This window comes from Pterocles gutturalis, unplaced genomic scaffold (genome assembly GCF_000699245.1).
Source record: "Pterocles gutturalis isolate BGI_N339 unplaced genomic scaffold, ASM69924v1 scaffold52747, whole genome shotgun sequence".
Taxonomy (NCBI): domain Eukaryota; kingdom Metazoa; phylum Chordata; class Aves; order Pterocliformes; family Pteroclidae; genus Pterocles; species Pterocles gutturalis.
In genome coordinates this window covers 50,765-63,010 of record NW_010109741.1, presented here as the reverse complement: position 1 = coordinate 63,010, position 12,246 = coordinate 50,765, and the positions used below count along the sequence as shown (strand labels likewise).

The 12,246-nt window shown below is 37.3% G+C and overlaps 1 protein-coding gene across 1 annotated transcript in view; it reads left to right on the top strand.

The window, feature by feature from the left end:
- Nucleotides 1-3,308: 3,308 nt before the first annotated feature.
- NRAP (nebulin-related anchoring protein) overlaps nt 3,309-12,246 on the top strand; it is a 50,504-nt gene continuing 41,566 nt past the window's right edge. The window contains exons 1-9 of the mRNA XM_010073054.1: nt 3,309-3,380; nt 3,645-3,739; nt 4,438-4,525; nt 7,010-7,114; nt 7,651-7,755; nt 8,421-8,528; nt 9,310-9,414; nt 10,015-10,122; nt 11,656-11,760. Of these exons, the coding sequence (XP_010071356.1) occupies nt 3,309-3,380; nt 3,645-3,739; nt 4,438-4,525; nt 7,010-7,114; nt 7,651-7,755; nt 8,421-8,528; nt 9,310-9,414; nt 10,015-10,122; nt 11,656-11,760 (891 nt within the window). The remainder of the gene's footprint in view (nt 3,381-3,644; nt 3,740-4,437; nt 4,526-7,009; nt 7,115-7,650; nt 7,756-8,420; nt 8,529-9,309; nt 9,415-10,014; nt 10,123-11,655; nt 11,761-12,246) is intronic.

Here is a 12,246-nt window from a genome sequence, read left to right as displayed (position 1 = left end):
TGCAAAAGAGAGGCTATATGAGACAGAAAGCCCTGAGCCCAGGTAACTAACTAATCATGTGGATCAGAGGAGGTTATGATGAGGCTGGGCTAGTGTTTGAACTTTTGGAGGCAGTTTTAACAGTGGATAAAAACCCTGGTTTGAATGGTGAAACGTTTTTTTGTTTGTTTGTTTTGGTTTGGTTTGGTTTTGGTTTTGGGGTTTGTTTTTTTTTTTTTTGCAAACAGAGGGAATATAGAGTTGCCATCATTTGTGGTGTCTGGCTTCCCACTATTCCTGTGGCTGGAAAAGGGTATAGCCATGATTCAAGAGTGACAGAGAAGTGTGCCTTGACTTCAGCGTCTGTTAGGAGGTTACCTTGTATAACTAATGTGTGCTTTTTAGTTTCAGATTTAGGATGCAGACATGCTCTGAGTTTTCTAGGCAGTTAATTCAATGAATTTAAAGAGGTTGGAGAGGTAACAATGTTTCTTCCCACTAATTTGTACCTTCAAGGTACTGACTCCTTGTACTTTCCACGTAACATCAGTACTTTTAAACCACGTTGATTAAGGTTCTACTGTTAAGTAAAGCCTTTTAAGATTTTCGTTGATATCAAAGAGCCTTTATGGGGCCTTACTAAAGGAGGAAAAAAGCCACAATGAGCTTTTAACTGAAGAGAAAATGTCTTGCTAAGATTTGTCAAGATAACACACTTGCACTAGTTTTGTGATTTAATTCCTTGTATGATCAAAATACAGTGTGTACTTCGTAATGAGACCATACAGCGCTTGTTTTTCAATAAACTCTCTTTTCTGCTAGCAACTCAGTTTTAATTCAGGGTGGTGAAGAACAGACCATGCAACAGGATAGTTCTGAGGTGCTCAGAAATGGGGAAATCTTCAACAGACTCCAGCAGAACTGAAGCACAATGGATGTGAGAGAAGAAGCATGTTTGGGAAAGACAGTACCTGTATGGGGCATTGTGGCTTACTGTGCTTCTCTTCTTGAATGTGCTGTAACTTGGGAGAAGCACAAGAACTTGGAAAACATGTTTGATGACTCCCAGCCAAGCTGGTAATATGTGTCCCTGTGAAAAGAAACAAGCAGGCTTTGTATATCTTGAAGTAAGTGTTAGCTGTGAAATAAAGGGCTTCTAGCTGTCTGACAGGGCTCTTGGGAGGAACACGTGGTCTCATCTTCCCAGGGACCTCTAGAATGCTCTCTGGCTGCACAGTGCATATGAGCTGTATACAGTAATGTTTCAGGCTGGAGTCCTGTGCAGTTTGTTGGCATTCTAGTGGCTCCTGGATGAATGATTTGTTCCATAGTTGACAAGTCTTTATGTTTTTGTGTGGTTCAGGGATGTCCTGCTTTCAGCATCTCCCAGAACTCATTTCAGGATGGCCTTAAGTGATGTATTGTCTGTGCTGGGACAGGAGCAGGTCATACATCTTTTTTCTTGCTAAAGTGTGAGTTGAGTGCTCTAGTATGGATTCCATACAGAATAAAGAGAACTAGGACTATCTAAACAATATAAAATATTACAGATGTGATGGTTCTTGGTGAACACAGAGAGGCAGCGGCTGGTAGTGTGCCTGGTGCTAAATAAGAAGGGGACAACCTGGCCACTGTGACCCCAGTATAGGTCACTTGCATAAACAGAATGGCAGTCTGGGGCAAGATGAAAAGCTGTGTGAGAACAGAACTGGAAGACTTCCAAATTATTTTGGTTCACAGGTGTGAGCATGGTAAATATTATTGTGGTGTAACTTGGTCAACATAAAATCAGTCCTGATCCCAAAAGGAATAACATGAAGTAACTTGACAGTTATTTTAATACAAAAATTTAGGTTCTGTGAACATTTTTTTAAAATGAAAATACATCTGTTTATGTACTGATATTAATTACTTACTTTGAAAGGCTTCAGATGTTTTCAGGACTTCATGTCATACCCATTGCTCTTCAGATTAGAGACTCTATTTTTAGCCCACCAGTTGCTGACAGTACATTGTGCCAGTACATTGTCAGCATTCAGTAAAAATAGTAATAATAAGTTAAGCAGAACTGTGTCTTTCCATAGAGAGATGAATAGGAGGCTCTTTAAGCATGCCCATAAGGTTTATACAGAAATTATTTTGATTGAGTTGTTTGTAATTTTCAGAAAAGGAAAGTGCAGGCACAGGAAGTGGTGCAGATGCGTGGATGACTAAGTAGACTTTTACTTGGATTGAGATAACTGTTAGCCTTGTCCCAGGGTTATGGAGCCCTCCAACTGGAGGTATTATGATTAGGTGAGATGTAAATCTTGAATCCTGACCATTTGTAGTGGGTAGAATTTAATAGCTTCTTTTGTCCAGAGCAGACCTCACAACCTTCATAACTTGCTTGAATCCTAATATCAGGCATGACAATTCCATATTGTTATTTGGGTAAGGAAATGTTATATTCTGATCTATGCCAGCCTGATCCTTGTGAACACTGCTGCTTTGTTCATTCTATTCTAAAGTAAATGGTTCCTTTCTGAAGTTTTTCCTGTAGAAGATGTTCGGATTTGTACCCGTTATGTTTATAACTCTTTGAGATAAGAGGCTCTGCTCATTTCACTGTGCGTCCTCCTGCACCTGGAGATGGAGTGGTAGGTTGCCAAAACAGCAAGACATGAGAAGTGAGTGTGTTTTGCTCTGCTGCCCATAACATACAAGGTGATACTGAGCTGGCACCAAGAGAAAAAAATAATGACTTGACTGGGACAACGGTGGTATACCTCTTCCAGACCCAACAAAGGGCCAGCGAGCTCCAAACCCATCTCTGGCCTCTGTCTCTGGTATTACCTACTTCTAATATGAAGCTGTTCCTAAACACAGAGTAGTCCTCCATGAGGTTACTTCCTGTATATCGGGGTAAGGAGAGACTATGAGAAATTGCTGGTGCTGTTGCATATACTTTTCATCCTGGGCTTATGACAACTGGCTTTACAGCAAAACTGAAATACTAAGTGATCAGACTCTAACATTCGCATGGACATGATTCATTTCTGTGAGTTCATTCTTCTATTTAGAGAAAGATATTGCTACTCTCCCTTACGCACAATACCCGCTCTTACTAACTGGCAGCTTTAAAAGCCAGCCTGCAGCTGACTTTGAAACAGAAGGTCAGCAAACGGAGCAACAGACTTCAATTCAGAGCTTTAATGGGAGCCATTGACCACAGCAAAAGGCCTTGACTGGAGTGTCTGGAGTGTGCTTTGCACAGGCCAAAAAGTCACCTTCGTACTCTTTGAACCTTTTATATAAACCCATATATTTTTCACTCTGTGGATTTCGAGATGAATGTGCAGCCGTGTGCTAGATGTGGCTATGGGGTTTACCCTGCTGAGAAGATTAACTGTATAGATCAGGTTAGTTCTCTTTCTTTATTATTTTGAACTATAATAAATGTATAGATTGGCACTTTTAACACAGTGCCAGTCTCTTGGTTCCAAAAATTCTTTACTCGAACCGGGATCAGAACAGAAATGAGTTAATAATAGGCATATGTTTGAAGAAGAGTTCTTCACATTTATGAAATAAATGTTAAAGATCAATATTGAGATTTAAAACTCAACAGAATAATAATGAATTACTAATCACGTCTGTTTGGTTTCTATTTTGTGGTATTCTAGACATGGCATAAAGCCTGTTTTCACTGCGAAGTATGCAAGATGATGTTAACAGTAAACAACTTCGTTAGCCATGAGAAGAAGCCTTACTGTCAAGCGTAAGTGTGTTTCCTTTTCTTTTTTTTAGAGCAAAGGTTTAAAATGTGAAGTCATTTTAATATAATAGAGGATCATCGTTTGGACTCAGCCTGGTCCCATATGTGACGTTAAATTATTTATTGTTAATGACTTCATGCATGTCTTTGGATTTATGTGAATCACAAATGATGGGAGGCTCTTGTTACTGTACATAAAGCTTTTTCATTTCTCCGGTGTGTTAAAAGATACCAAATTAAGTTCAATTTCATTACCGAGGCAAGGAAATAAACCCGACGACAAAATCCAGTGCTTTCCAATTCAGTGGTTAAGAGTTAACAAGGCTGAGGTAATCATCACGAAAATGTATAAAATGCAGATTTTGGAGTTGGTTTGTTCTAGGAAGTTTTTATTTTATAATGATCAATTCCTGTCAAATTTGTCAGCAGAAAAAGGGGAGATGACAGTTGTTTTTTATTCTATTATTCTCTTTTGTTATTAGAAACACAGCATTGATATGATGATCATTAAAATTAATTTTGCTCTAGGCATCTACTCCATACAATAATAGCTTGAATGTAATTTGAGATGTGTGTGTGAGTGGAGGAAGTTATGTATAGAGGGGTGGAGGCTAGTATTGTGTTTTTGAGTGCTCAAAGAGAACCTTTCTCATGAGCTGTCAGGTACAGTCCTAATATCTTTTTATACTTTCCTTTTTTAGACATAATCCAAAAAACAATGCATTCACAAGCGTATTTGAGACACCAGTAAATATAAATGCAAAAAAACTGTCGGAAGTGGTAAGTGAGGTAAGAAGCTTGAGGGCCAAATGTATTTGGCTTTGTTTTACATTTTGATATCATATTCAAGTCTTATTTTAGAAATACACTATGTATACATTCACATAATGTAGATATGTATTCTTTACTTACCCTTATTTGTTCTTTTAGGGTAGTAAGATCTCAGCCCGGGTTTGAATCATGATTTTTAAAATGCATTCACTCATAAGAAAGAAAGGTTAGGTCTGAACTTCCTTCTACTTTCAGAAAGAAAAATGGATAGCAGTTTCTCTCTTGCCATATCTGATAATCTACATAGAAGCATTGTTTGCATAAAGTGACCAGAGCTGTGTAAACTTGTAACTAAATCATGGGAGCTTACACAGCCGTTTGAAACAAGGACGACCTATTTGGTTCATGATCTTTTCTGAAACTGATACGAAAGGGCACAAAACAAGAAATAGATTCTATCACAGTAGGATGTAGGCAAAAGTTCTCATAAATACTTTGTTTAGTATTTCTGAAAAACCTGAGATGATATTTCCCTTTTGTGAGAAAACATGAACTCCAGGGAACTTTACATGGTTTTGCTAAAAATGGTTTGCTGAAGCGTTCAGGATGGAATAGCTTTCCATGTCCTTTTAACTGCATCTGTCCTCTATAAGGCTGCTGTGCCCCGCGAAACCTCTAGGGGTGCTCAAAGTCTTCTTTCTTTTCAAATGCCATTCCTTTCTGTCTTGCATTGTTTTCCTCCAGATATATTTGTTTCAGACTTGCATTTCTAAGAATTCCATGAAATGAGAAACACAGAAACAGCCAATAATTAGAATAAATATCTCACTTCCGTGTGTAATACTGTTTTCTTGAATGTCATGTCTTTTGACACTCTAAAATAGTACCCTTCATTGCACGACTAAGTAAACTAATGTGTTTCAGTGTGACTAGCCATCATTAAAACAAAAGAAGGAAGTTGTATTTCTTAGATAATAGTGTATTAAAATCATTCTGATGTTCTGTATTAGCTGTACAAAGTTGATGTACATTAATAGGCTTTTTTTAGACACTGTGCTTTTATCATTCTTGGATGTTATTCTTACACATCAGTTTTTGCAATATCATGGGCAGTAACTATTTCAGCAGTGACTATCACACCTACTTTAAACTGTGTGTGACAGATCTCGCCAGGAATTAGTTTGGGATTACTGCAGGTTCTATTTCTGGTTTTAGGCAGTGATATGAGACTCTGATACTTCCCAGTGCATGTGAATATACATGCCAGGCAAATTATAGCTCAAAGATCACTTTCCCTTGTTTTTTACACCTAAGGCACCTTCTGTCCTTTTCAATCACATAATGAGGTTCTCCTCCAGAGAGGAAATTGCTACGGGTAGTAAAGAAGCTGATTCTGCAGTACTTACTTAAAGGGAGTATTTCTGTAGAAATTTTGAGTGCAGGAAAACTTTTTCATTGGTAAATGTATGAAATAATGCTAACTTGGGAAAAGGTTTCAGTTGCTGCTGTAGTTTGTTGGGTTTTTTTAGGTAAGATTATTTCTTTTGCAGAAAATATTACATATTTCTTCAATCCTAACATGGTGGTCTTGCGTAAGTCTTACGTTGAGACACCGACTCGAATGCAGAGATAAAAATTCATCTCACTCCCTCTATACAGAATGTCTATGTGAGCAGACAAATCATTCATATCACTGTACCTCTGTACTTAATCTATAAAACAGGAATAATGATACACATGGCTCAGTGACTTTTCTGTCCAGTCAGTTTAGATTTTGCACTCTTCGGGACAGGAACTGTTATTTTTTTGCATCTGTAGTGTGAGTTGTATAACAGAGCAGTGTTTTCAGTTGGATTTATGTATGCTGTCATGATAAAAGTAGCAGTAGGAAAATTATGACCCAGGACTAAATATAGTAGTAATTTAGATTTACACAGTCATGATACTTTGTAGACACTGTGCTGGGAAATAGGAGAGTAGAAAATTGTCACCAGGTAATAGTTGTTTCATCTAATGCTGCGTTGATATGCTCTGCTTAAAATTTCTTGGGGATTTCAATCCTCATGGATTATTTTCCCCAGAAGTATTATCTAAAGACTGAATCATTCTTTCAGAACTTTGTTCCAGATTTCAAGTCTAATATTCTGCTCCTTTACAGATGTGCAGCTCCAATAATAGCAGAAATTTTAGGTAGAAGCTGGCTGTGGATTAGAGAGCAGAGGTTTGACCTTAAGGCTAAATTTACTCTTCTCTTCCGTGAAAGCTCCTTTACCAAGAATGAGTAGCATGGAGGAAGTACTTATGCAGTCTTTGCATGGCAGAGAGCTACAGGGTGTGTGGACTTTTTGTACGTAGGCAGAGTGAAAGTGGTGTTGGTCTAAAGAGGGAGAAGGAGGAAAAGACGGAGAGTTTTCCAGGCTCTCAGGAGGTGGTTGGTATTTTCTTGGGGAGTGTATTAGTCTGTAACAGCAAACTACTAATACCAAGTCAATTTTTTTTTAGGTAAAATGTCGAGAACAGGGTGAACAATTTAAATCAATCTTTCAATGGGATGTAAGGTCTGGAGAAATTGAAGCTGCCTATAAAGCCCAACAACTGGCCACCCAGGTGAGAAATATCCCTCAAGTCTCCAAGTCACTAGCCTGCAGAAGACCAAGGATCACCCTTGGCAGTCCTAATTGCTTCGGCTTTACTCTCAGCATTTCAATGCTAAAAAAGCCATTGTTTCTCATTTGGCTAAATTTTTCAAGACAACATAGCTTGATTATACTTTAGGGTGCAAGACTCAGAAGATGAGGAAGGAAGAGTGTATCTGTACAGTTAGCTGTTTGGACTGCCGCATGTACAGCCATACTCAATGTGTCTTCTTTGAACTGACACTGAAGTTTCACAACAAGTGATCTGATCCCCAGGGGAAATTATCTAAGTATCACTCCAGGATTCTAGATCTTGACATCTTGATGTCAGTTCTTGTTATACAAGCTCTGCCCTGGTATTCTGATGATAAGTGGAGTGCAGGCCTTATGCTATATGCCTGCAGAGAGTAAATTTCACTTCCACAGTATTGTGTGTATTTCATTTTTTTCTGTTTGTGTATTAAAACATGGGTGAAGATTGGTAGTTATTTAATTTTTATTTTGTAGAATGCTTACTATGCTGCCTATGAGGAGGGAAAATCGTGGTACTCGGGAACCATCCCAAATCCTGAGATGGTCAGGATAACGCAGGCACAGAAGACTCTGAGTGATGTAAGTGGGCTCATGTTTGGAATAGCTTTGTTTTCATGGGCTATCATGTTCTGAAGACTTACCAGTGCATCAAAGCCAATGTTTGGTAGCTGTTACCAAGAGAGAGACTCACATATTTACTTCTGTCATTAACAATATTTTACCATGTAGGTGTTTAAAGTCACATAATAATACTATTGCCCATCCTGGAAATAATACATTTAATTATTTATGTAATTGAGAAGCACTCAAGTGGTGAACAGTGAAATCTGAGGTGACCTTGACTATATCCTGATCTAGCAGGCATGGTGTTTCCCTCCTTAGAGCAGAACTCGAGATGGAAAATGTGTCTTATTTTCCATGGAGTAGAACTTTCATTGATTGTATTTCCATCAGTGATGAAAATCACTTCTGAATTATGACTGATTATCTATGCCCATACAACGGGTTAGTGACTCAGTCAACATAGCCAATTAACAGAGGGTGATTGATATGAATGTGGAATGTTTTCTGTAGTATGTAGGAAATATTTCTACCTAACAAACTTACAAGGTATAAGTTCTTTAATTTGTTTACTTTTTAAAAAAGTGATACATACCTTTAGGAAGCAGGTATTAAAAGAGGAGTCATGTTAAACTACAGTGGGTTCTTCTATAGCAACAAATCAAAAAATGTTCATTTTCTAGTTTCAATATACTGAAGAATATGAGCCACGGAGAGGCAAAGGCAGCTTTCCCGCTATGATCACTCCAGGTTATCAGGTTGCAAAGAGAGCCACCCAACTAAGCAGTAATGTAAGTTGCAGGTTTTTTAATTATTTCTTAGGCTTCTGAATTTGGAGAATCCTGGGTTTATGCTGTTCACTTTAGACAGTAGGTTCTATGATGAATATTTGTTGTACTGTTAATTTTACAGAGTGAGAAAACTTTAACATGAAGGAAACAGGATTAACAAACTACTTGTCTTGGGGAGACAATCATATAGGATACATGGCAATATAGATATTTCCTGAAAGATGTAGCAACTTTTGCTGTAATTTATCACAACCTGAAAGATATTGTAAAACACTCTAAAAGGTTTATTTAATTTGCTACCTTTATTTTCAATTTATGGTATAATATTGAATTTAATTACTATACAAGCTACTTTAAATATATGCACAGAAAATTGCTTACTTATAAAAATAACAGTTCAACTGAAAAGGATCAGGTAAAAATAATTCCTGCAGAAATAATTTTAAAGTATTGCATTGTTTTCTGCAAACACCATCTGCATTGTCATTGTAGTATGATCTTAGTGTTTTGGGCCACTAATGACTATGCTTGTAGTATTTTAATCAAATGTATGGCTTATACGCACCTAGTATAATTTGAAAAATTTATTGTCTGGGTCCATTTCTGTCTGCTTCTGGTATTCACTTTAAGGAAATTGGGCCTTATATATACTGATAGCTTGACTGTACAGTGGGGAATGTCATGACTGCTGTTGCTCATTTTCTCTTGAAGCATTCTGATAGAAGATGAGTATTTGCTGCTTTTTGTGTGTCATATGTATTTTATATGTTTTCTCCCTCAGGTAGAATATAAGCGGGGACATGAAGAGAGAGTTTCAAAGTTCACCTCTGTTGTAGACACTCCAGATATACTTCATGCAAAGGCTGGAGGTCAGCCTTCAAGTGATGTAAGTGAAACAAAATAGGATTACCTGTTTTTGACTCTGGAAATGGCTCTTAGGACATTTATAAATCACTTACAAATATGAACATAAAGAAAAGTAAAAAATTAATATTTGGAAGGCAGAGTCTTGACATGTGCAGTACCTTAAAACATTGTTGATACCTTTTACCATTAAGTATTTAATACTTACAGTTATAAAGATCATATTCAGTTCTAGACCATTTTAGGGGCTATCTGGCTGTCAGAACTGAAGGCAGAGATCTAGTCTATACCCAGCACCTGAGCGCTGTACAGAGTAAAGAAGGAAGCTGCCTGACTCTAATACAAATAGAGCAGACATCTTGCAGACCACTTTTAAAGAACTCACAGTTCTTTAAACAACTGCGATCCACCCTATACCCTGAATTGAGACACAGAGGTCCTGCAGAAGTTACGTGATCATGTAGTTAAGGACTACATTGTAAAAATTCAGACTTCATGGTCCATCTTCCTTTTGGCAGATGACAGCCATCAAAGTCTGACTTTGCAACTTTAAGAATTGATCATGTGTGCAATCAAGATACATTTGATCTAATTGCGCCTGAACTGTCTTGGATTTTTACAGCTGAAATACACAGAAGACTTTGAAGAACAGAAAGGGAAAGGCAGCTTTCCTGCTATGATCACTCCAGCTTATCAAATAGCCAAGAGAGCGAATGAATTAGCCAGTGATGTAAGTGTCCAAAGCAAAGTCTCTTTGTTGTAAGAAAATAATACATTCTCACACAGCTTTTGGATTAAAATGTTTAATGGCATAATTTCCATGAACAATGTGGAGCTGTGCTGGCAGTGCACTTCATATGCACATTTTCAAGTGATTGTCTTTTGCAGGGACAAACTTGAGTTTTATGCACAAAATCAGGCATTTTGTTTGTGAATCAGCACTGTGTTTTTTGTGGGCAAAAGCATCCCCTTTACTCATACAACTGAGAAGGAAGGCAATAAGGAGTCAGCTGGAGGTCTTTGATTTCATCCTGTCCAAACCAGTATGAGTTAGAGGGGCTGAAGTGTAGCTCTAATTTACACCGCTACAGTATTTCTGGGTGACCTTGTATCAGGGGAGGGCTGTGTTTGCAGAGCTCTGCTTTGCCATGACTTTCTATGCTCCTAGTGGGTCCTTACAGTTCATTATCCTATCCTTTCCCTTGTGCTATAGCAGGATGAAGCTTTTATGAATGCAAAATACTAGCTTCTTGAATAGGAATTGTATATGTAGTATACACACACAAACACATGCATACATATTACTTAGGTATAGATTTATAAAATATGGCTTTCTATTCCATTAATTTTACTCTCCACACTCTTGTTTTTTGGTTTTCTTGGTTTTCTTTAAACTCCTTGGTGTACTGATCTTTATTGTCTTTCTTTTCATCTCTAAATGTAACAAAATCACAACACATCTCAATTCTTTAAAAATAATTGTAAACAGGACATAAGTATTGCTTCAAAATGTACAGTTAATTGTGTTTTGTTACTGGAGACTGAAAGGAAAGCTCTTTTTGTTGGAGAAGATAACATATTGTGCCAACTCAGTGGAAGTGAGTTTAAAACATTATTAAGAGTCATTGAGGAGAATGAGAAGAGAACTGTAATTTTGAAGGCAAAAACAACTGACTCTAAAAGATTTTAATGTTTGTGTTTGCCTTTGATCTGTGGAAAACCCTTCATTTGTGTCAGCAAACACACATGGTGATTAAAGGGCAGCATCAGGCTATAGGCATTATTTTTACTCCAGCAAAGGTAGTGCAAATCTTGGCCTAAACTTGAAGGTTGATTGCCTAAAATTCTCTGGATCATTGGGGAGATCAAGATCTTTCAGAAGCAAGCCTGTTTATTAATGGTGTTCAGATGACTCTGGTAAAAAAATGCACTCTGTGGTAACCACGAATTTACATTGCAATCAGTCCTAAACTGCATCAGGGATTAGCCACTCACAAACAGGGGGTACTGAGCACGCTGAACTAATGGTCTGGGTTGAAATGGCAAGTCCCGTGTTCCAAGCACACTATTAAAAAGTACACCACTATTTTTTTTTATACCTTCAAGTGGCATATTTGACTTCTGTAGATTGGTGGCAATGGGAGTTTTGACAATGGTCTATTGTCAACACATGCATGTCACTGATTATTATTTATTATGCAGCATCTGTGTACCAGACCAAATTAATTTGGATGATTCTTTTCCTTTTCTTTTTTCCTGTTAGGTAAAATATCATCAAAGGTATGAAAAAGAGATCAAGGGAAGAGCCAGCCATACATCTGGAACAGATGTTGCTTTTGCAAGAGAAAATGTAGTTCAATATGGTCAGGTATGCAACATCTGGGACATTGGTTTTTGCTTTTGTTTCATTTTTAAGGGGATCCAATTATTTTAGTGGTCTCCCAAAATGCATCCAAAGTTCTGTTCCAATTAGGTTAGGGAAATAGTACAGCTAAATACAACAGAATACAGCTAAAGGGAATTTGAAAGGAATTGAATAGTGTTTTTTAATAAGCAAAACTGTATGTCTTAAGTTTTTCAGCCCATACACTTTGGAGAAATGAAGGAACAGGGAATATATTGTCCTAAGACATTTGAGAGTTTTACTTCACTTCTTCTGTGCAAACCTACATCTTATAATGTGTGAAAAGCAAACCATCCTTGAAGAATATGAGTTTAGAATATGTAGCATTGAATCCTTCAATTAGTTTCTGTCTTTTGAACTACAAGTTTTAGCAAGAATAAACAAATAATTTATAAACAAATAGTAATGCTAATTGCATTTTCAAACATTGGAATGCTGCTATCTTTAGAA